The following is a 25800-nucleotide window of genomic DNA, read 5'->3' as shown; positions in this document are numbered from 1 at the left end:
AAATAAGATAATATATGTTATTTATCCAGTATAAAAAAAGTACATTATACAATTGATTCAGACAAACATAAAACTAAAATGAAAATACGATTCGACCAACAAAAATAAAATCATATATACTAATTATTCAGTCTAAAATAAAATTATCTTATTGATCGAGACTTTAAAAAAATTAAAATTAAACTAAAAATAATTAGTTTGATTTGATCGATATATTGGGCATCGGGCTAAAATAAAATAATGTAAACCATTGATCTGAGATAAATTAAATTTATATTAGACTAAGTAAAATTCGTATTCTATTGATGTGAACTAAAAAATCAAATTTTAATTAAAATATAAATATTATTTTTTTTAAAATACACATAAAACTATCGATAAAACTATATTGTTCAATCAGTAATATTGTTTTTTTCAAAAAAAAATTATAGAGTTATAGTTAATCGATTAAGTAATCATCATGCTAAAATAATATTTTTTAAGGTCTCAACATAATGGAGACATTATAGTTTTATCCTCGATAAAATAATAATTTCGTTATAATAATATTCCCCCTACCAATGCTATCACTTTAAATAAATTTAGATGTTCTAAAAAGTTTTGAACATATACGTGTACTAATATAATTATCATGAAGTCATGTCATTTAAAGTTCTAAATGAACAAAATTAGGAATTGAATTCAAATTTTTTTTAAAAAAATTTATATAATATTAAAAAAAAATCTATGTCATCCGTGCATTGCACGGGTTTTAAGCTAGTATACTATAATAGCGGGAATGAGGTATAATTTATAGTTTGGTTAACCCCTCATTTTGGTTATCCCTTTACATCACGACTGTATCCTCTCCATCAAATAATGAGAGCTGTTAGATCCACGTACTAAAAAAATACACTCCACAAGTTTTCAGATTCGAATCCCGTCAACAATAAATATTTATTTATTATTTATAAAAATACATATAAGTTATTTGATTCTCGATTCTTTCGGGTCCGGTCCAGGTCCGGTTCTGACCCGCTGTTCACCCCTAAATACATGACCGTCCCCAAATTTTTACTTATAGTTGATTTTTTCTTTATAATTATCATTTGCATATGATTTTTAAAAATTATAAGATTTTCTATTTATATGAAACTATATATATGTTTGTATAGAAATTTTTTATTACTTTTATCTCTTCAACAATAATTTTGGGAGGATGGGGTAAATGTCCTCCGACAATCTATCCTTTCTTAATATTTTTTAAACTTTTAATTTTTCATATTAGCGAAAGTTTTTTAATAATAAATATATGTCAAGAGTGTAGATATCCGCGCCTAGAGTTAAGTGTTTAAATATAACGTATTTTTTATGCCTCAAGGTTACTACTATATTTGATTAAATTACTGGATTAGATTAAAATCAACCGGTCTATTTTCATTTATAGACAGTATTCAAAAATCTCAAATTTAATCGATTAATTATCTACAAGTTATCCGACCCTTTCAATTTTAAAAATACGATTAATCCTTAGAAGATTTTATTCATTGAAGTGTATGTATTAATTTTATAAAATTTAAAAAATATTTTCAATTAAATATGAATAATTATAAAATCTATGATATAAATGTATCTATACTATCTATACTATATTATAATATACGAAACATTAAAAATTTGGTAGTCGGTCGGTCGGTACTTGCTGAAATTACTTAATTACCCTTAATTATTTTAATTTCTAATTATTGGACCGATCAATTCTAATTCTAATTGATATTGAAGTCAACTTCATCTATTGATTTACCAATTTCAATTATCCATTTTATAACGAACTCTATATCATTATAATATATATATTAAATTTAACTTCTTCTACCAATTATATTTTAATTCATATTGAGTTCTATATTATTTTACTTCGAGCTAAATTAAATTTAAGCAAACTAAATATAATTATTAAGATTTAGTTGATATATCATGTGACTCGGGATAACATAAAATAACAATACTATCAATCCTCCTACAAAAATTATACTAATGAATTTGGATAAACAAAATAATATATGTTATTTATCCTGCTAAATTAAATTTAAGCAAACTAAATATAATTATTAAGATTTAGTTGATATATCATGTGACACGGGCTAAGATAAAATAACAATACAATCAATCCTCCTAAAAAAATTATACTAATGAACTTGGATAAATAAAATAATATATGTTTATTTATCCAGCATAAAAAAGTACATTATACAATTGATTCAGACTAACATAAAACTAAAATGAAAATACGATTCGACCAACAAAAATAAAATCATATACTAATTATTCAGTCTAAAATAAAATTATCTTATTGATCCGGACTTTAAAAAAATTAAAATTAAACTAAAAATAATTAGTTTGATTTGATCGATGTATTGGACATCAGGCTTAAATAAAATAATGTAAACCACTGATCTGAGATAAATTAAATTTATATTAGACTAAGTAAAATTCGTATCATATTGATGTGAATTAAAAAATCAAATTTAAATTAAAACATAAATATTATTTTTAAAAAAAAATACACATAAAATTATCAATAAAACTATATTGTTCAATGAGTAATATTGTTTTTTTTAAATTTTTTTTATAGAGTTATAGTTAATCGATTAAGTAATCATCATGCTAAATAATATTTTTTAAGGTCCCAACATAATGGAGACATTATAGTTTTATCCTCAATAAAATAATAATTTTGTTATAATAATATTCCTCTACCAATGCTATCACTTTAAATAAGTTTAGATGTTCTAAAAAATTTTGAACATATACGTCTACTAATATAATTATCATGAAGTCATGTCATTTAAAGTTCTAAATGACCAAAATTAAGAATTGAATTCAAAATATTTTTTTAAAAAAATATATAATATTAAAGAAAAATCTATGTCATCCGTGCATCGCACGGGTTTTAAGCTAGTATACTATAATAGCGGGAATGAGGTATAATTTATAGTTTGGTTAACCCCTCATTTTGGTTATCCCTTTACATCACGACCGTATCCTCTCCATCAAATAATCAGAGCCGTTAGATTCACGTACTAAAAAAATACACTCCACAAGTTCTCAGGTTCGAATCCCGTCAACAATAAACATTTATATTATTATTTATAAAAATGCATATAAGTTCTCTGGTTCGAATCCCGTTAACAACAAACACATATACTATTTATAAAGATACATTTAAATTTTCGGATTTGAATCTCACTAACCAACAACAAACATTTACATTATTATTTATGAATAAGATCTCATCAATCATATATTATTTATACTATTTGAACCTAACTTGAAATTATAATTATATAATCATTATTAATATTTAATTATTTATACAGAATTTTATTAAAATTATATGAAATTAAATTAAAAATATATAAATATTAACCAAGATCCGTGCGATGCACGGGCCGTAAGCTAGTATTTATAATTAGTAAATCAAGATGGTCCAATTTAAAAATTCGTATATATTTAGCCTTGATTTCCTGTAACAGAGGTATCGGGAGAAATAGTAAATGGGGTACCCCAAGCGATGTTTTTATTGATCCTCAGTCAATGTGTAAAATAAATAATAATGCGACTGTCATGCAAGTCATGCCCTTCCAGCTAGGGCATATACACAATACATACATTGCATGCATGATTATATACGTACTCTATATGGACTATGGAACATATAAGTCCAAGCAGAACAGTTATTATTGGTACTGAAATTTGTTGGTTTTTCTTTGCCGATTGTCTATATAACAGCCTGTTTGATGCACCATGAATGTGACTCCTGATTCCCTATCAGATCTAGATTAGATAATAAAACTCTTAGTACAATCAGTTTACACTGTCTTCTACCATATGTGCCCTTTTGTGGTTTATGGTTTATTGTCTTTTACCATATGTGCCCTCTTTTTCAGGTCTGTTGATGGGCATCCATGGGGGCAGTTCTGTCATTTTACCCTGCATCCCTGGGTAGTTCTGTCATTTTACCCCATCTTTTCGTTCTGGAAGATCTGTTATAGAAGTCGACCGATTTTTCAAAAATCGTCGATAAATATTTGTCTGATTTTACCGATTTCCGATAAATCATCCGATTTTTTAAAAATCTTTCAATAAATCACAAATCGGTATCTCAACCGAATAAATTCAATTTCCGAAATCTATAAGACTGGAAGTAAAAAAGAGCTCTCAAAATAACTATTTCACTACATTTATCAACACTTCAAACCTACTTCACTGCTTAAAATTCTGAGTTTCTGCAGTGCAATGCATGACATGTCTCAGAAAACACCATAACTTTGAATAAATGCCCTGCTAAAAAATTCAAGAAACTACAAATTTTTGCAGTGTCATTCACATGCACATATGCCACACTCATTAGAGCACACATAGTAATCAACTATTTACATATATTTATTTTCAACATTATTCTCATTGATCAAAAATACAACACACATGCAAAAGGCCCCAAAGACCTTTCTTACATTTTCAGGCCAAATAAAGCCATGAATTAAGGGATTTCATATTCTCCCCTCACAAAAAAATCAAACAAATCCCAAAACTTGTTGATGAAAAAAACACACACGTGTAAGCCTCACTACACACGTGTAAGTACATCACTCAAAGGAGGCCCATCCTAGACAAATTTCCCGCCAAAAAACTATCACACGTGTGAGCATACATTTCCAAAGCATGCACACACATTATAAAGGAGCCATCTTATTATATATATTAAAAAAATAAAATTTCTTGTACCAAGATTCAAGAGGAGACTTTCTTTGACTTTTCTTCCATGGCTCAAACTTCAAGGTTCCCCCATTAATGGCCCCTCATAGCCTCATCATCTCCCTCATTTCAAAGGCATTCATGATTTAACAATGAATGCAACCTTTGAAATATTATCAATCTCATCCTCAAACATTTCTTGATGTAGTTCATGTAGTCCATGACTCCCACTAGTAGTATTATTATAATCAATAAACAAAATCTCACTCCAAAAAGATTATGTACATACAATCCCCTTCATTGGGAATTGAAGCTCCAAAGCCAAAGCCATGTTAATAAATGGCCCTCCATTCCCCTCAACAAAAGCTAAGATTTTTTCTAAATAATTCTCCAAACATGTTGGACCACCATGAGGTCTCTTCCATCTTCTTTCTTTTATTTTTATTTGCTTATTCTTATTCATATGTTTGCTTTGCTTTCTCTTTTTCTACCACCTTAATCAGAGGTTCCTCTGTCATCATCTGCCCAGGAGCTGTTATCTAATCTCCTCCTTTTAGAAGATGAAGAAGATGAGGATGAAGATGAAGAAGATGATACTTCACTGACCCGAGTCATGACTCGGGCTTGTGGCATGGGTTTTGATCTCTTCCTTGGCCTTTTATCAACCTCAACTTCTTTCATTATTAGCCTGTAACAGCTGATTATCTTCTCCTGAACAAACGACGATAAATGATAATCTATTCAACTTTTTTATTACCGGAAACCAAATCAAATATACACAGTATACATTGTTGCATGAACCTTACTTTTCTGAGCCCATCACACCACGATTCAGCATCGTCAGCATTAATAAGAGACAAGTTTGGAATGTCATTAGCTGCACAAAGAATTGTCGCGGCAGCTATGCATGATGGCCTGAACTCCAGAAAACTGGCTTCTGTTCATGTTCAGATAAATACATTGTTAAGTTACCGGTTCTTCTAAAATCTCAAAGCATTATTGTTATGTATTCATGACAGAGAAATAAAACTGATAAAACTGACGTGCGTGCATGCATGGATACAGATATGCGTACCTTGGAGATTTGATAGAATGATTTCAGTAGCCCTTGATATAAGAAAGAGTGTAGAAGTTCCTTGAGGATCAAGTTTGTAAGCGAAGAAGCTGAGAAAGCTAAATGGTGTAATAGATTTTAGCCGCCAATCTAGTACACCCAATACAAGAAGCTCCATTCTTCTAACTGTTTTTGGTTCAAATACATGTTTTGCACCTTCAACCTGTAAAAAAATGCATATATTTAGGGTTATGCTCCAACCAGATCCATTAAAATATTTTGAAAAATTATTGGAATTCGATAATTGTATCACCGTTTTAATTTTTAGAGTAATGCTAGAAGTACCAAAATCATTTATAAAAAATTAATACAAAATATGTCTATTACTAAATATTTTTATTGATGTCATTTGTGTAAATGCACTGCAAGCATGACAAATGACATTTTATATAAAAAAATAAACTAATTTGGGATCTCGAGTATTTTTCTTTTTCTTTTTTAAGAAGAATGTTTGGTATACAGAATTGTGTACAAAATTAATGATATGAGGTGTGTTTTAATTGGAATGACCTCCTGTATTCACATCAACAAACCCAATTAGAACACCTCACATCAATTATAATGTCATTCTGTACAAATTTTTTGTACAAAATTCTGTACGCCTAGGACTATTCTTTTTTTAATTAAGTGATTGTAATGAAAGGATGGACAATGAGAAAATGTGTAATTTACCTGAATATCCAGAAGAGAAGGAACTAGTGATTCCTCCATTTTAGCAGCTAATGACAAGCAAGCCACTGATAACAGTTGCAATGGCCACCCATTTGTTTGCTGAAATGATTAGACAAAATGTCTTAATTAATTAGAGCCAACCTATAATTTAACTATTTTTGGTATTTTACCTAACCCCTACCCATCTAGAAGCTTATTATAATCTACAAAATATCAAATAAATATTAAATAGACAAACACACACCATTTTCAAGCGAAGAAATTAAAAACCATTTTCTATTACATATGTTTGACAGATCATTTTCGCACGCTCAATTATTTTTCGTTTCTACTTAATTAAAATTTGTAAATCTTTTTAAAATTTAAAACAATATTTTTTTACTATTTTTTATGTCTAATTATACGTATAATCACTATGGACAGCATTCTTACGTGGACATAAACTTGGATAAATCATAAAGTATGTATATTTGATGTAGTTAAAAAAGTTGCCAAGTTTGTATGCAAAATTCTACGCAGAAGCACAAAAAGAATGCATTATAATATAAATAAAATAGTTTATTTATATTTTAGAAAAATGTATATATAATGTCATAATTACATTATACAATTAACAATCATCAAAATTTTAAAATAAAAGTTTGAAAATATACGAAATAATTTGATTTAGTCTCCCGAACATTTTTCATCCCTATAAACTATATTATAAACTATATTTTTGATTCCGTCCCTGCATTTAAATATAACATATATTTAAAATATAAAAATGACCAATAAGATGAGTACATCGAATAGGGGACACCGATTTTGAACTCAGTCAACAACTATTAATGTTAGAAAAGGTCGATTTCTTAATTTTAATATTAAACCAATAAATGATGCTATTAAACTTTCTAGCAGTTTGGCGAAGTTAAAAGTTGACGGAGTTACTATACCGGCGGCAAGTGATGATTGGAGTTGAGGAAACGATCCATATAGTTGACGGATAAATATGCCGTTAATGGATGTAGCCCATAGTAACGCTGCACCTGCACACAAACAATCATAATTTTCGAGTCGTGTTCGTGTTGTATTCTGATTTATATGAATGCGGCTCCAATGAGAACAAAGCTTCTCTAGATTTGTCACTATTAATTTATCATTGGAGTTCTTATAGCTGAGTCATTTCGTGTTCACGAGAAAAGTGCATTTGAATTAGGTGAGTTCGTGTAAATAAAATTGGGGCTAAACTTTATCTCAACCTATATTTAGTTTAATTTATGCTATCAGATTTTTATGTATTTGCAATTACTATTTTTTTAATATTTTTGGTACATACACACAAATAACCCGAGAATATAAAATAAACAGCCTCTTCATTCTTTCGATAAGAGAAAGGAAGGCTGTGTAATATTACACTATGATAAGCGGGATTTACTTAGATATTAACCTGTATGTTATTTAGAGTGCCAAAGATATGTGTACCTTGAGAATCCATGCAATGGAATCCTCACGCGCACATGTTTCTACTGATTGAGCTCGAATCCTCTCGACGTAATCAATACCGGGAACAAATTTTTTCTCGTCTTCTATTAATCCGGCAACTGATTCCTCAAAATCGGCCAGAAATTCGATATCCGACGAACACTCCGGCAAGTCTCCCGATAAGTTACAGGAGTCCTCGCCGCAGAGTAAGTCGGAGAACAAGTCATCGGCGTACGATAGAATAGTTGACATGATGAGTAATTTTTCTTCATGGTGTTGTCATCATTGCTAGCTTATAATTGTTGATGCTCGCCGGAAAGTTGATCGGAAGAGTTGCCGGGATTTGTGGACGGCGGGAATAGGAAAGTGAGGAGGGTTTGAGTTTGATAACTAGGTTTGATGTTTCTCTATCTGTGTACAATGGACGTAAATATATTGAGTTGTAAAAAGATTTTCCTTTTCTTTTAAATCGGATTATTATTCCATTATTAAAATACATAATAAGTACATGTATACACTGACTAAATGAATTATTAAAAAAAAAATGTTAGATGTACAGAATGATATACAAAATTTTGTAAATAATGTCACGTGGTGTGTTTTAATTTGAATGACTCTTATATTTATATTAACAAAATCAATTAAAATATCACATATCAAATGTTATGTTATTATATATAAATATTTTGTACAAAATTATGTAACCCTAACACTACTCTATAAAAAAAATACAGGTATATAGTTGTGTTAATTGTTGAAAAGCTTAAAAAAGAACCAAGCTCAAACTTGGTCCATGTTCTTGACAAGTTGGCCAACCAAATGCTGAATTGGGCTAAATTGGGTTGATGAGTTTAACACTAATTACACATACACATTAAGCTATAATAGCATTTCGAAGATTTTGTCACGTAATTAAAAATATTATATTTATATTTTCTTTTTTTATAACATTTTTAGCATCATTCTTTCATAAACATCAAATTGGTTGTCATTCCAAGATGTTAATTTCATTAATTTAATAATAAAAATTTAATAATTGAAATATATTAAAAAAATGATATTTTCCGCATTATTGCGACCAGACCGCGTTGCGACCATAGAATGAAATTAACATCTTATTTTATGGGATGCTAATTTTGACACCCTACATGCCAACTCATTTAATACCGCAATGACATTTCTCAATTTCAATAATATACTATCAAAAATGTCAAGTCATGTCATGTCTGATAAAATTTACGCACAGAGCATACTACGTTTAAATAAGGTGCATGTATAAGTTAGTGTCCAATAAACGGATTTTAATTTGGACCCTGCTTAAATGTTGTGTATGTTCAAAATTAGTTGTTGCAATGTCGCATGTCATAGTATTTTTCTTTCTTATTTCTGACTCCCTACAATTCTTAAATTTTAAATATATTAATATTCACGAAACGCACACAGATCCCCTATTTAGGGAGGAGTAAATTTTAAGAAAATAAGATTCATTTCACTAAAAAATTCGAAATAGTGGCAGTACTATCATTAAGACGTATATGGATTGTTGACTTTGAAGAACCAAGTCACTACTAGTAATAATCCAAAAAAATTATGTAAATTAAGTTTATTTATACCCCTGCGCGATAACCAAGTGAACAATTAATTAAATTTAATAATTCAATTCGGGAACGCGATTAGGATGTTAAAATCATGAAATTTAGATGAAATGTCGTCAATAGTACCAAGAAAATAGTAAAAAAAAATATACTAATATTTAATTCATTCAGGTTTTCGGCCTAGTTTCACCTAGAGATGTTCAAAAAATATGAAGTCCGAAATCCGATCCGATCCGGAAAAAACCCGAAAAGCTCGATTCGGAAAAAAGTAGGGTGCGGTTCGGCCCGATGGGTCTCTTTTTTTTTCGAAAATCCGGTCCGGCCCGAAGTCCGAAAAACCCGAATTTATGAAAGTCCGGATAAAAAAAGTCCGGATAAAAGTCCGGATAAAAGTCCGATTCGGCCCGATGAAACTTTCACCCCGTGTCATTCCATTATCGTTGTTATTGCATCTATAAATGCAAAAGAAATTACGGTCAATACATGACCTTGATCACTAATTAAGTTAATAATTTCTAAGTAAATCTTAATTTTGAAATACGTAATCGACTATTTAGCGATGATCAAATAATTTATGATCTTCGATTCTAGTTAAACACCGGCTAAATTTAATCTCGTTAGCATCAAATTTAAATTATAAAACTGTTAAACCGGGTCCCGATTAAATCAGATAAAATATCCTAAATCATAATAAATCAATTCAATCAAATGTTTTTTCCACAAAAATTTACTTGGGGTAAGGGGAGGATCTAGTAAGGCGCACGGGGACACATGTCCTCCTAAAATAAAATTTTATGATTTTTTATTTTTAAATTTCTTGAAAATATATAAAAATATATCTCAAAAATATAAAATTATAAAAATGTATTAACAAAATATAATCGGTGTTCCCAGAGTTTAAACCTTGCAATGCAACACACTACACATGTACAAGTATGGAACATCTCAACTTTCTGTTTCGTATGATCTAAATACATTAAAAACATAAAGAAATATTTATGTTACTCATGTCATGCAATTGTTGTGTATATATTATTATTATTATTATTATTATTATTACGAGTTAATGAAAATAACTTGTGGCGGGCGAAGGTAAATCTAAAGTAGAAGCTATGGAAAATAATCTAAAGTAGAAGCTATGGAAAATATGTAAAGAATGGTTGTCATGTTAGTTAGAGTCGTATACTCGAATCACGTGACCTTGTGGGGTGCTAATTGTCAGTTCCCCAGATAAGGTTTTACTACTCAATTCGTAATCCGATTTATTGAGAGAAAACTCGATAGTGAACTGAACACGAGCTGGCCAATCAGAAATGATGATAATTTCGTTCTTTTCCACTTAATTATTTATTTTCATTTATTTTAAGTAATTTTACTTGACCCGAAATTGACCTGTTCACAAATACGAACGCGACCCAAAATCCGAAATTGCCATCCCTACCGGAGTCAAGACTAGAGAGTTGATTATCCGGGCCAAATTTAACTCCTTTCGTATTTTAATGGCCGAAATTTTAAATTTTCAGTATTACTTTTATTTTCAAAAATATGATTCAGGGTCAGGTCTCAGAGACAAAGGTTTAACAATTGTTCTTAACAAATGACTTTTATTCATCTTTTTAAAAAATATAAGCTTGACAATAAATTATTAAATTAAAAATTTCACTGTCAAAACGTTAAAACGAGTAAAATTAAACCATTATTTTCCAATTTATTGTAGGTGTAATAGCAGATTAATTATAATTAAAAATAAATACGTTGTTTTATCAAAAAATAGTACTAAACTCGAAATCTCGAATCAAATTTCAAATTTTACTACTCCCTCTATTTTTTAATATATGACGTTTTCCTTTCTGGCACACATGTTTAGGAGGTTTGACTGTATAGTTAAAATAATTTTTTTTGAAAAATTGTTTTTGTAAATAATAGTTTTGATCTCATATTTTTATTCAATTTTTTTTTTAAAAAAAATAATAATTCTAGCTGTGTGGTCAACCCTCCTAAATATGTGTGCCAAAAAATCAAACGTCATATATTAAAAAACAGAGGGAGTACCAAAATAAGTATTATATTATGGATCATAATATTTATCATAATCTTTGCCATAACAACATTAACATAGTACATTATATGATTGGAGATTTGAAGTTAGAACACCGAAGGAGTAAGCTTTTCATGTTTTAGTGGAGCATGCGGATGATTTAACTTTTTAGGTTCATAAAAATTAGTGTAGAAAATAAATGTCGCAATTATTAACTTTTGACATGAACAAAATTAAAGGGCACTTCACCTCCCTCCGGGAAGTTGTTTAACCTTTTTATAGCCATCTTTATGTTATTCCAATCACAAGTGCAATTATTCCCTTTATTTGTCAAGTTGCTATTTTTCATTTTATATTTTCTCATCATTATCCAAGTTAATTAGCAATTCATACATACTATATTACATAATTATTAAGTAATAGGTTTTAATTAACATGTAAATCATTGTTTTTACATAATTATATTTCTGAGATTAGTTTACCTGATGTTAGGTCACAAAAGTTTCCGTGAGCTTATAATTTTTTTCATATAAATACAAGAGGGTGTGATTGTATACATTTACAAAAGGGATTGATGTGCGTGAGGATGATCTCACGATAGTTGTCTAAGGTTAAAAGAAAATGTTTGTAAGATAAGAATATTTTTGTAAATGCAAGGAGGTTATGTTTATATTTACAAATTTGCCATTAAACTCAGGCCCGGTTTTTTATTTATAAAAACGGATTAATGTGTCTGGGGATGACCTCAGGATAGTTGTCAGAGGTTAAAAGAAAATGATTGTAAGATAGGTATATTTTTGTAAATGCGGGGATTGTGTTTGTATTTATAAATTTACCATTAAAATTTTATATGGAGAAAAGACTTAACCTCAGGTGACTTGTCTGAGGATCCTCAGCCCAATTTTTTCTTTACAAAAAGGGATTGATTGCTAAGGTAATTTCAATAACTTTATTCTTTTTTTATGACAATTTAGTTTAGTAACGATGTCGTGTCCTAAAATATTTACTACTCCCTCTATTTTTTTATTAGATATCGTACTTTTTTTACATATTTCAATGTTATTTGACGGAATAGTTTAAAATATATTTTTTAAAATTTTATTTTTATAAATTATAAGATATATTGTCTATTTTTATTCAATTTTTTTTAAATGTATATATATAACTATCGGGTCAAAGAATATTGATATAAAATATTAATCATCATATAATAAAAAACAGAAGAAGTAATTTTCTTACATTTGTAATATGATGATAATAGGTTATCTTTGTCCTCCCAGATTTTAGATTCAATTTTTACTCATTCTTAAAATGGTTTGAACAAAATGCTATAGTGTGCACGCAATGATTTGCTCAGTTGATTAAAAAGAGGATAATTATCCACTTTGTCATATAATCGAATATCACGGGAGCATAATTATTATTCTGCATCCTGAATTAGAGCATGTCCGCTAAGTGCGGTTTATATCTAATATGATTGCTTTGAAAAGGAGAGATTCCCGGGGGTGCCCTTCTTAGCAGCACACGAAATTGTATTAAACATGCATGTAGTACAGTAGTAGTATTTTGTGGAAAACCCCATTAAGAAAGTGCCCACATCTGGGAGACAGCTGCAATTTGTTTTAATGTTAATAATCTGATATGATGGCAACTGACCTTTCAGTGAATGGCAACATGGCATTCATTTTTCTTAAACACATTGTCATTTGGTAACTAATATGGAGTACTCCATGTATATACTGTTATTGACCTACCGTTTAGGGCCTGCTGATAGATCTGGGAGTCACTTTTAATAATTTATATAACTACACTTTAAATGATCATTAAAATGGGTGCCATAATTCATTCCTCAACTGGGCAAAGGCGATGGACATAAGGAGAAGTTGTTAACTATAGTAACTGTTTTAACTAGTCGTTTGAATAAATAATTTTAATTAGCTGTTTGAATATCCCTATTTTCAACAAAACTGTTTAATTAATAACTGTTTCAATTAGTTTTTTGTATATATTTGTTGGAAAAATTTATTCAAGTAATTTTTTCAAAATTAATTTTTTAAGATCAATTGTTTTAAAAAATATTAACTATTAAATACTAATATTGAAGGTATTAATTGATCAAAGCTCTCATTTATTTTAAAAAGCTAATTTGTTGCTCAAAAGCTAACTTATAAAGACCACCATATATACAATATACAACTAAAACACCAAAAAAAACTTGAGGGTAAACCGGTAAAGTGCTAAAACTAGGGGCGGACGTAAACGAGTCAAACTGTTCGTGAGCTACTCGAGCTCGACTCGTAAAAAATTCAAATTCGGCTCGAAAATAATCGATCCGAGCTCGAGCTCGAGCTTCTAATTATTTGGCTCGTAAGGTTCGCGAGCTTTATCGAGCCTATATTGTTTTCAATTTTTTTTATTATAAATATAATATTATGTAAATATTTAATATTTAATATTTATTATATATTATTTATTTTTATGGAGTCGAACTCGAGGCGAACCGATCACATTTCCAATTTTCTGTTAATATTTAGTGAATTAATTCGAGCTTTCGATCGGAACTCGAGCATACTGAACCTTTTACGAGCCGAGTTTCGAACTTGAAATTAAAGGGTCGGTCGAGCTCGAGACCAAACTAATGTAATCGATTTCGAGCCGAGCCTGACACTATTCAGATCGGCTCGGCTCGATTACACCCCTAGCTAAAACTATCTATACTTACCAAAGTCATCAATTAAGGTGGTATGACAGAGATTAGTCGAGATGCCCGTAAATTATCCGGACATCAGTTTAACGAGAACAAAAATGAAAAAAAATCTAACAATACATTCAACAAAACAAGTAATAAATAAATCAATTATTTTCCGCAGTGATGTCTACTTTATGGTGCATAACAATCTGTCTGCTGTAGATCTATAGTACCACAGTACATGTAGCACAAGAACTTGGATAGTATAGACAAGGAGGCAAGCCAAGAATGAGTAGGTAGATTGGTGTGGCCCTTTGCCTTGAATTCACAAATTATGTTAACTGGATTCCATACGTGATACAGATTCCATACTAACACTATGAATTTGAATACAGTCTCATTATATGTTGGTGCCAAGGTTGTAAAAATCGGTAATCGATACTAATCGGTTTAGGTACCGATTAGAGATTAATCGACAAATTGGGGATTAATCGGAATAAAAATCGGATATATTTAAATATTTTAATAATATTTAATATATTTACCTTATTTATTATGAAATATATAATTCAAAAATATTTTATAAATATTAATCGGATTTCAAAAAATAGATCGGCCAAATATTTTTTAAGGATTAATCGGGGAATTATCGGGAATTTTTTAAAAAATCGGGGATTTTGAGAACAGTGGTCGGTGGAGCTCCACGTTTATCTTAATTTTCTTTTTCTTTATAATTTATTTATATTTTACGGGTCACGGGTCTGTGTATCTGTATTCAGTCAGCTGGCCAGGCCCAGCATATACATAGGTTATTTTTCCAGAGTGTTATGCAGGTGGAGTACTGGACAGGTAATATATACTCGCACAAGGAATATTGTCAAGCTGCTATCCCTCGTTGCATTCGCTTCTTTTACGGGAAGTCGAAGATCATTGTCTAATGAAAATAAAATAATGTGTTAGTATATCACATAATATTTATTTTAATTTAATTTTAGCAATGTATCCACGATTACTTTAATATAGGAAATTTACTTGAACACTGAAGTGTCACATTACTTTATCCACGGTTATTTTTTTTATTTAGAGTTTTCTTATTCACGAAAGTTTTTCGTGAACAGAAAATCTGCCAACTATCGTTGGATATGAATTATCGGCCTTTACAAAATACTCGTTACATAAATCATTAATCCCACAATTTAAAAGCAAATATTTTAAAATATGACGTTTATCACTTCTCATATAATCATTGCCTTTTCTTGTTAGGCCAGGGAAATTGACATCGGAATTTGTTTGAGTAACGCATTTTCTTTATACGTTCTGCAACGCAAAACACATCCAAACGTGATGTTTATGGTATAAATTTCCAATAGATCCCGTTGATAGGGAAATAAATCACATTAAACAACGCATTCGAGAAATGTAGATACAAGACATAATACCACATGTCAACTTGTCTATGGACCTTGCGATTCTCATGTTGCTTCTTATCTCTGTATGTACTTGTCATTATCTTGCAGACTTGCACCATCTTGTCTTATACTCCCACTCCCGGATTATGTTTCTCATTTTGACTTTTTATAATGTTTATGATTAGTGATTGATTACTAATTTACATCTAATTTATAAAATTATATATAATCATGAGTGATCTTGTTAGATTCGTATTTATGAGTATTTTAATATAATGAAATTTTTATATTTAATACTAATATGAAATTAAAGATATTAATAATAGAAAACGTGCATTGACAAATGTATATAATACAAATAGTAAACGTTTTTAAGGACGGAGAGTACATCCATATTTTTCTTTTTTGTAAACTCGCGCATAAGAATTTGATTATCACTTGTATAGATCGTATTTTTTCCCAAGTGAAACACCAATGAAGGTATGAGGTCGGCCACTACAATGTCAAAAAAATTGGCCCAAAATCATAAAAATTTAGGAGTTAATTGCACTTTGCAATCCCCACCTTTCATTTAAAATCAAAACAGTATACCTATTTTGAAAAATACAGTTTGCAACCCTTAATTTTCAATATCAACTATAACATGCATCTTTTGCGCTTATAAAATTGAAATTAAGATGTTAATATTAATAATTAAAATTTCAAATTAGTTAAAATATTTGCTTTAATGCATTTTTTATATGAAAAAAATTAAAGTTATTTTCAATTAGTAATACTCTAAATTAATCATAATGTTAAATACTTAAAATATATTTATTAAGCAAGATATATGTTTATATATATAATCATAAAGTTTCTAAATATTTCTAAATTTTAAAATTTTAAAAATTATACCGAGTAATAAAATAATTGACATTAATATAATTTTTATAATTTGAAATTCTAAATTTTAGTTTAATTTAAAAAAAATTAAAATTATTATTTAAATATTTTGTTGAATTTCAATTTTACTCTCCACAATATAAATATTTTTAACAAAATAGTTAAAGGAATGCATATTATATTTAATGTCTAAAGTTAGGGGTTGCAAACTGTATTTTTGAAAGTAAGTATATAGTTTTGTTATTCAATAAAATGTAGGGGTTGCAAAGTGCAATTAACTCAAAATTTACACACACATTCAAGAAACGGTGATAAGATATTGAATAACTTGAAATATACACGAAACAATAAATTTGTGACATGTTGAATAAAATAAGATATTATTTCAGTTTTTTTTTCTTCTGAAATTTAATCGTTTTATAGTGACTAACTTTTCTCAGTGATATCGTAGTTCGATTTAAAAAGTGTCTCAGTTTCGAGTTCTCTCCGCACTATTTACTTAATAGTTTCGAGTTTTTCCACCCTTTTATTCGAATTTAAATATATTTTTAAATCTCTAGCAAATTATAATAAACGAATCGTAAAAATTGTTGTAACTATATGAATATTAATTCACTTAGATAATATTATGAGATATTTTATTATATTATACATTTTGTTTTGACGAGTTTACGAACTCATTAGAACAAATAAATCTTAAGTATGCCAAGAATAAACCAACTAATTCCTTAACTTTTTTAATAACAAAAAAGAAATGCATTACTGAGTTGAACAGTAAGTCGGTATCTTAATAGATAACAAAATGAACTACATTCGCGAAATGTTAAATATTATTCTCTTCATCTCATTTATTTCTATACATTTTTTTTCAATATTTAACACGTATTTTAAGATAAATATAAAATATATTCTCATAATTAATTTTTAAGATTTTATTTTGTAGAATTAAACTTTAAATATTAAATTGTATTTAAAAAATAATTAAAATAATTAATAAAATTATATTTTAAAGAAAAATTAAAATACGGGTCGAGTACCCGTCCATGACGTATACATGCATACATCCCCGACCCCGAGGGCAGAGGCAAAAATTGTCTGTATACCGACATGAGTTAAATTTGGTCTCAATACAAGCATTGCAAATTTGCAATGATGATTCCTTCAAACTAATGACCTATTTATGACGTAGCAATGACTATTAAGTAAATAATTTTTTTTTTAATTAATTAATTTCCCCAGTGTGTGTTTCCTTTTCGTATCCTTTTTTATAGTCTTTATTTCATAATTATATCTATATTCTCTACCTACATAGTGGCTATATAGCTAGCCGAACCTATTAATATGCTCGCGGTGTTAGTCCTTCCGTAATTTAAGGTACATTGACCATGTTGTTCTGTTAATTATTTTTCAAATTTTTTTTTTTGTGAAAAAAAAATTTAAATCTTAAATCTTTATTTACAAAAATAAAATTTGAAAAATAATCAACAGAACTATGCGGTCAATACACAATAAAATACGCATAAAAGTCAAACCGGACAGATAAATTGGGATTGATGGAGTATAATATATATACTATCTCCGTTTCAAATTGAATTATTGATCTTTTTTCCCTTAGTTTGATTTAATTTTAATTGAACATTAAAAATGTCTTTTTAAATTTAAAAATTGAAAATCGAATTTTAGAATCAACTAGATGTTCTTTTTAATATTATATATCTCAATTTTTTTTAAAATATACGTATATTTTTAAAAAAATTACAGAACTATACTTTATATGCACCTTAAAATGCGTGTCGAACACTCTATAAAAAATGTAAACAATTGAAAGACACAGATGAAGTATTACTTTTAATTTGAATAAATCAGTTTGAGACACTAGTGTATGATTATGACTCATACTGTTCTAATCAATAATATAATTACTGTATTTGCAAAAAGTTTATTTTGGACATAATAGAATAACATGCTTCAAGTTGAAGCTTTTATTTTTCAATTACCAACTTTGTTAATCATTATTCATGTGTTCAAATTTGAAGTTTTCAATTCCAACAATAAACAAGAAACAAAACTCAGATTTTCAAATAAATATTTAAGTGGACAAAGTTAAGACTAGAGACAAACCGGTGGATGGCAAACTCTTTTGTGCATGTCTTTGTTTATCTTTGAATTACTTGGACAACCTAATTTTAATTCTAAGTGTACTTATAATTAAATTCCTTTAAAGTAACAGTTTCGAGACCCAAAATTATATTTAATTATTAAAAAAGGAAGAATTTTTAAGAACGAGACACGGATGTGAGCATTCGACATTTTATTATATATTTTTCTATTTTTGTACAAGTCTTTTCGAGTTATTTAATGTTATATGATATGTACATATATTTCTATAAATTTTAATAGTTGAAAATTCATTGTTAGAAGAGAATGAGCTGGGATTGTACCAAAATTCAGTTAATAGTAGATGTATATTAATATTGGGTCCTGATACCTGACAATCATGTGTCAGGGACCGTTTAAATAACACCTGACAATTGTGTGAAGAATTTCATTAGTCATTAATATATAGATTGTATTATTTCTTGTAAATTTTGATTTCTTTATAACAAATTAAAATATCAAAAAACAAATGTGTCAAAATATATTTCTCATTTGAAACCCAAACCCCAACTACTGTCTACTGATAATAAAGTTGTTGATAAACAGAGTGCAGTATAAATGTTAAGCTTTGGACATTTAGTGGACTGGGCTGTCCTTGTTCTAAACACACTGTTTAGGTCCATTTTGCCTTTTGATTAAAGCATCTTCAATGATCTCCAATGATGTTAGTTATAATTAATTGGCTAAATTGGGCCTGTAGGATAATATGTAACATTTGTTAAACCTGTAAGGTATTATGCTTGATAGTATTGACTATATTGGTTAGTTATATTTTAAAAATAGTATGTTATTAAAATTTTATATTATTATAAATAGAATACTTTATTTCAATATGGTAATAAGTGATTAAATTTTTTTAACATATTTCTTAAAAGTCTGTGATAGTGTAGTGGTTCAACAAATATAGCCAACATCAAGAGGTTGACTATATTTATAAATAAGGGGAATGCACCATTGGAGATGAATTTTTTTTACATAATCTCTATATTTTTTTATTTATACTATGTATTAATGATTTTTAGCTAAGAATTTTATGTGATTGGAGATGCTCTTAGGCTCCCAAAATATATAACAAGGTCATTTTTATTGCATCAAAATCTTTATATCTTTTTGCTGATTTTTTTTGGTAAGGTTTTTGCTGATTAAACACACTCGTATGAAGTCTATCATTCTCCAAATTTTTAGGAATTGTATTGCAGTTCATTCTGATCTTTTTTGATAGGCTTTTATTAAAAGAGTTGAGTTTTCAATTATTTGAGTTCGTATTTCTTTCTTTATGAAGTTGAACTCAAAATTATCTGAGTTTACGAATTATGTCTAAATTCAATTCATTAACAAATCGAGCCGACGACTTTGAGCATATTAAAAAGTTTAACCAAATGTATGTTAAAATTTAAACTCGAACTCGAATTGAATCAGATAAAATTTATTATGTCGAGTTCGAGTTTTCTATCCCTACTAAGTTTGTAGGTTTCTTTTACTAATTAGACTTATATGCCTAAATGACATATAGCCAACGATTTTGAGCATCCTAAAAAATTTAGCCAAATGTATGTAAAAATTTAAAGTCAAACTCGAATCGAGTCAGATAAAATTTATCATGTCGGGTTCGAGTTTTCTAATCCTACAAATTTCAAGATGAGTGAAAATCAAATCGAGAACCAAGAAATAATTCCTTAATCATTCGAGATATTTGATCGCGCTCTGATTAAAAACCTACCAAGTTTGTAGGATTGAAAATTAGTCCATTGGGCTTACCTAAGAAAGTTATTGACATATATGTTTATCTTCCTACCTATTATCCATACTGGGCCATGTGTATTTGTTTTGATGGACTTGAATATTTGCTTTGATGGACTTGAATTTATGTTTAAACCTTGCATATCCACATTACTTTTTTTTCTTTCTTGTTTAAGATTTCACAAAAACAATCTAACATTATCATCTTTCTTCAAACCCTCAAACCAAAATTTGTAAAAACAAAATCCTTGAACACATTTCAGGCTTTCGCCGGAGCAAATTGAAATTCCGGCAATGTTGGCTACCGGAATAAGAACATTATTTCCACTGTGTAAAACTACCCAAGAACCTCAAAGTTCACATTTTTCTCAATGTTCCATGAAATTAACGCCAACCCATCTCTCATTTCACTCAAATAAACTGACCCATTTTGGCTTTTGTGTTGTTCTTGGCAATATTCGAAATGGGTCGGGTCTATTTGCCACAAAAAGCCCAAGAAAAGGTGCAAGTAATTCTTTGGAAGTGGAGGGGTTTGATTCTGATGATGATTTTGAAGAAGTGGATGATGAATTTGATGAAGATGATGATGATTTTGATGAAGAAGAGAGTGAGTTTAATGAAGATGAAGATATGATTGTGCCAATGAGAAATATGAAAAAGTGGCTTGAGAATAAGCCATTAGGTTTTGGTGAAGGTAAAGAGTATGATACTACTATTGAGGATAAGTTGGCTGAGGAAATTGAGCAGAGTAGGATTGCTCAGCTTGCGAATCTTAATAAGCTTAAGAATAACCCGCAAAGTGGTAATGCCAAGAATCAACAAAAACCGAGAGGTTAGTAAGTGTAATGCATTGTCTAATCTTATAATTTTCGATATGTTTAGCACGTACATTGCTTTATTTTGTTGTGTAAATTGACTTGGAATAGTATCTTATGGTGTTGATAAAGTTGTGTTCTTTAGTAATTGGATGGTTGATTTTATTGCTGAATAATCCGTAAAGTGGTAATTTTAAGATACAATTAAAACCGAAAGGTTAGTTGGTGTCCTACTATTCATTGTTTGGTTTTATAAATTTGATATGTATAGTATGCACATTGCTTATATTTTGTTGTGTAAATTGACTTGGGATAGTATCTTGTGGTTTTGATAAAGTTGTGTTTTTTATTAACCTGATGGTTAATTTTATTGCTGGTAAATGAGGCTCATTTATTGTTAGAATTTGTTTCTATTACTAGAATACTAGTTCTGGTTTGTTATTTTAAGTTGTGCTTTGAAATAGGGAATATGATCTCGATGTTGCTCCTGAAGTTATTCATTTGTTCTAGTCGACTAGATTATGTTTGCACTTTGCATGTGTTTAAGTAAGGCTTGTGCAGAGATTTTAGCGAACTGACCTAGTGAAGTTTTAGTTAGAATTTCTGTTAAGAAGACAAATTTTGTTATGCTTCTAGAATTTCGGGAAAAGTCAGGTGCTTTACAATAATAATCAGTTGTTGCAGAATCATCTAGTGCCCCATGGTGCAGTTTTCTTGCTTGTAATTACCAGTACCTTCTCAACTTTAGTTCTCCGTGTGCCTCCATCTTGTTTTATTGTTTGTGACATTACTTCTCTTTAAGGGTTAAATTTTAGAGATGGAGATATTAGGTTTATACTCAAATTTTTAGTGGGTAAAGTTATTACTTGTTCTTTTAATAATCCCAATCAAAAGAAATATAAATACACGGGCACCCATTTGTGTCCATTGAGACTTGAAACTGCGACCTATATACTAGGCTGCAATGCTAGGAATTACTTTTGACATCACAAAAATTGTAGTGATGTTATAATATCGCATTCAAGTAAGAAAAAGTGTAAGCAGTCTCTATTATTTCAAAACTAAAGTACTACATAAGTGTGTATATATGCAGACCGTGGTACATGAAGGTTGAGAGAATATACGTGCAACAACAATATTTTCATTACTTTATAAATGTAGTTGTTGTCACTTATCTATACCTTGATTTGTGGCGTGTATTTTTGAGTTTCATTAGCTGGTAGGATATAGTTTGGAGCTTCCGGTACCTTTTTCTAATATATGTAGAATAATTTAGAATATGATCTCGACTAGCTTGACCTCACGTCTCAATATTGTATTTATTTGATGTATATATCAAAGAGATACAACAATGATTAAAAATAAATGTGCAAGTCAGGGTTGAAAATTTGAGTCGAGCCCGATTTCTAATAGATGAATTTTAAGTTTGACTTTTAAAACTAGCCAATCCGCTTAAACAAGCTGGGTTAGCTCAATACACTGTCCAAATGATATTTGTATAACAGACAAGATTCGTATATTAACTGATTTTAGTCGAGTTTACTCACAAGCTAGTCGAGCCAAAATTAAACAAGTTGAGTTGAGTTTACTTATGTGCTGATAGTTAAATTATTTATAATAAATATTTTTGAAATATTTATTTCAGTTTCTAAATTTGAAATATAAGTAACAACATTTTTTTTAATGTGATAAACAAGTTTGAATTGAATTTAGAGTTGAGTTTTAGTCGAGTTCGGCTCATACTCAAGCTCAACTCATAAAGGTAAACGAGCAAGAACTTGTATTCGCGCTCGACTTGATGACTTCTATACAACTTCGAGTCTAGCTGAGCCATGGTAGATAAATTCGAACTGGTTGTGATTACAACCCTATACAAAATAAATACCTTAATCAGGCATAGAAATCTAATTAATAGCACACTCTTACATATTATCAAAATTTATTTATCGAGAATCAATTTAATATCAATTCTAGTATGTACCATTTTTACTTTGGGTCAATTTAGGGTGAAGGCTGAATGAGAAAGTATAACGGTGTGTTCAAATAGTTGACAGGAATGGTGAATGGAATTAGGGCATCTGGAAAATGTGGGAAAATGGTAATGAAATTGAATCGTATGAGTCTACTTACGTATGAATACACGGTTAATAGAAATCCTATATATATTTCAATCAAAAAAATTCTCTTAAAAACCACCAATACATAGGAATGAGGCTCCGATTCTCTCTAACCGGGCCGGATTCATTGACCTTTATCCAGATGCTCCATATGTAAGCGCCATTGAACGAATAGGAGAAAGAAGTCGTTACTGCCTTACCCCTTCATTCTTATATTTATTCTATGGAATTTCTTATACTGGCAGGAAGTTCTTATAATATATTGTTACTAGTTGGTTATTTTTCCACCTTGATGCTGAGTTGTTGTACTTGAGCTTTGCAGTGCCTGAACTTGTGTCAAGTGGAATTCGTGTACGTTTGGTCAACCTTCCTAAGAAAAAGAATATTATTCGGGATCTGCAACGGTCTTTTAAAGGATTTCCCGGAATGATTAATATAGTCCCAGTTGTTTCTGGGAACAAGAAAACCAGGGAGCCTATCTGCACAGGAATTGCCTTCATACACTTCAAGTCAACCGATGATGCGAATAGGTAGTACCATAACTCCTAAATTAAGGGGACAATAAATTTGTTGTTCTCTCTAATTTCTGTGATTCCATAAATGGTCAGATATAATAAATATTACTTTCATCTTCTTTTTTTCTTAACATTTGTCTTGCGGCTAAGAAGAGGATAACTATACCACTGAAATCTTGTAGCCAATAAATGACAGTAGAGAGAAAATTATCTTTTTTTTAATGTAAAGTATTTGTGCTTGCAAACACTAGGAATCAGATTATGACTGCTTTGTAATATGAGGAAATTTAAACAATTGTTAACAAAGTATTATTGTTGGTAGGTTCATACAGACCTTTTCAAGACAAAGTATAGCTTTTGGTAAGATTCAAAAGCAAATAAAATATGAGATGATGGATCCAAGTTCATCAAAGACTGCTCCTGAAAAGTTGGTTGGAAGTACTCCCGGGCCTCGTCTAGCATATATTAGCGCAAACGACCTAGATGCTGTTTCTGACATCGAAAATTCTGCTTCAAAGTCAAAGGTTATTATCCATGGAGAATATGGCAGTGAAGATAATGAGCATATATCTGCAGAAGAGGAAAACATAGAAGCTGTGGAAGCTTTCAGTATGCTGGAAAGCAGCGAGGATGACGATAATTGGATGCCCAACAAAGTGTCTCCATCCAATGCACTGTCCTCACAGCAGCTCAAAAAGAACAGCGCCAAAAAGAAAAAGATTGTGGTGAAAGGGAAGCAAAAGAAGTCCCCAAAACTGAATATCCCAGGATCCGCAAAAAGGTATATTTTAGGCTGTGCATTTTTTATTGTAATATTCAGTTTCTGCATAGCCAGATGTTCTGATGTACCCTATCATGCAGGTTAAAGATGAAAGAGAAGGCTGTGCTTACTGATGTGTTCTCAAAGTATGCTAAGAAGGCTGATGCAGCTGTTATGAAATAACAAAGCTGACGATGAACAGGTGCTTCACTGGAAAATAAGGATTAAGAAGTAGTTAGACGATTGTAAGTTTGCTAAATAATGTCAAGAATACTGCTTAGTACAAATTGTATGATGTTTTTGGAAATATATTTAGCAACGGAAAAGAGTTTTAAAATCTGTGGTGCCATCTCTATATGTAATCTTCTAGCAGCCAAAGGAGGAGGAATCTGGGACTAGACCCGGCAACAACGTTCCGTGTGGTGTACAAACCTTCCGTGTAGTTTCATATTTTCGTGTATCAAACCTTAAACCCGAACCCGAACCGGATTTGCATTCGTGTACCAATTTGGTGACACTAACCCGGAACTAATATATTCGTGTTTACCCGTTTTAGTACACTAAAGTACACGGATTATATACGAAAAAAATTAATTGTTAAAAAATGCATTAGATAATTAAATGGTTAAATACTCACTCACGTAGTCAGTGAACAATAAAATATATTTTAGTATTTACAATTATATATATGTTATTTAGAATAGGTAAATTCACATTTAGTATTTAGTATATATATGTATATTATATATTTTTAAAAAGTTAATTATTTATTTATTCCGTATACTTTCGTTCCGTGTCGTGTACTTATATCATTTTATATTTTATTGTTTATAATTCCTTTTATCATTAAAATATAATATATAGCAGAGAGAGAAATAGAATATTCATAAAAATTTATTGTAAAATATAAGTTAGACAAAATAAGATGTGCCTTAAAAATAAGGATTGCCTTAAAAATAAGGCTCAAATAAGTTGTCGTAGTGATATAAGGCATCAATAAGACATTGTTGGAACATTTTTTTTTTGTCAAATGCCCTATATTTTAAGTTAGGATATCATACACGAATCTGTTGGACTTGCTCTAAGCTGAATTTTT

General features: G+C 29.6%; 2 protein-coding genes across 2 annotated transcripts; one reads left to right on the top strand and one right to left on the bottom strand.

Moving 5' to 3' along the window:
- Positions 1-4424: 4424 nt before the first annotated feature.
- On the bottom strand, positions 4425-8397 carry LOC141678408 (cyclin-D1-1-like). The gene is made up of 6 exons (XM_074484717.1): positions 7988-8397; positions 7459-7551; positions 6524-6622; positions 5813-6014; positions 5544-5674; positions 4425-5448 (listed from the first exon to the last, which is right to left on the bottom strand). The coding sequence occupies exons 1-6, from the start codon at positions 8237-8239 to the stop codon at positions 5233-5235; spliced, it is 993 nt and encodes a 330-aa protein (XP_074340818.1). The 5' UTR covers positions 8240-8397; the 3' UTR covers positions 4425-5232.
- Positions 8398-20660: 12263 nt separating this feature from the next.
- On the top strand, positions 20661-25041 carry LOC141678708 (uncharacterized). The gene is made up of 4 exons (XM_074485074.1): positions 20661-21329; positions 23752-23959; positions 24267-24725; positions 24806-25041. Exons 1-4 carry the CDS (start codon positions 20792-20794, stop codon positions 24885-24887), a joined length of 1287 nt encoding a protein of 428 aa, XP_074341175.1. The 5' UTR covers positions 20661-20791; the 3' UTR covers positions 24888-25041.
- The last annotated feature ends 759 nt before the right edge of the window (positions 25042-25800 follow it).

This window comes from Apium graveolens, chromosome 8 (genome assembly GCF_009905375.1).
Source record: "Apium graveolens cultivar Ventura chromosome 8, ASM990537v1, whole genome shotgun sequence".
Taxonomy (NCBI): Eukaryota; Viridiplantae; Streptophyta; class Magnoliopsida; order Apiales; family Apiaceae; genus Apium; species Apium graveolens.
Note: the sequence above shows the minus strand (reverse complement) of the source record. Positions and strands in the feature narration are given on the sequence as shown.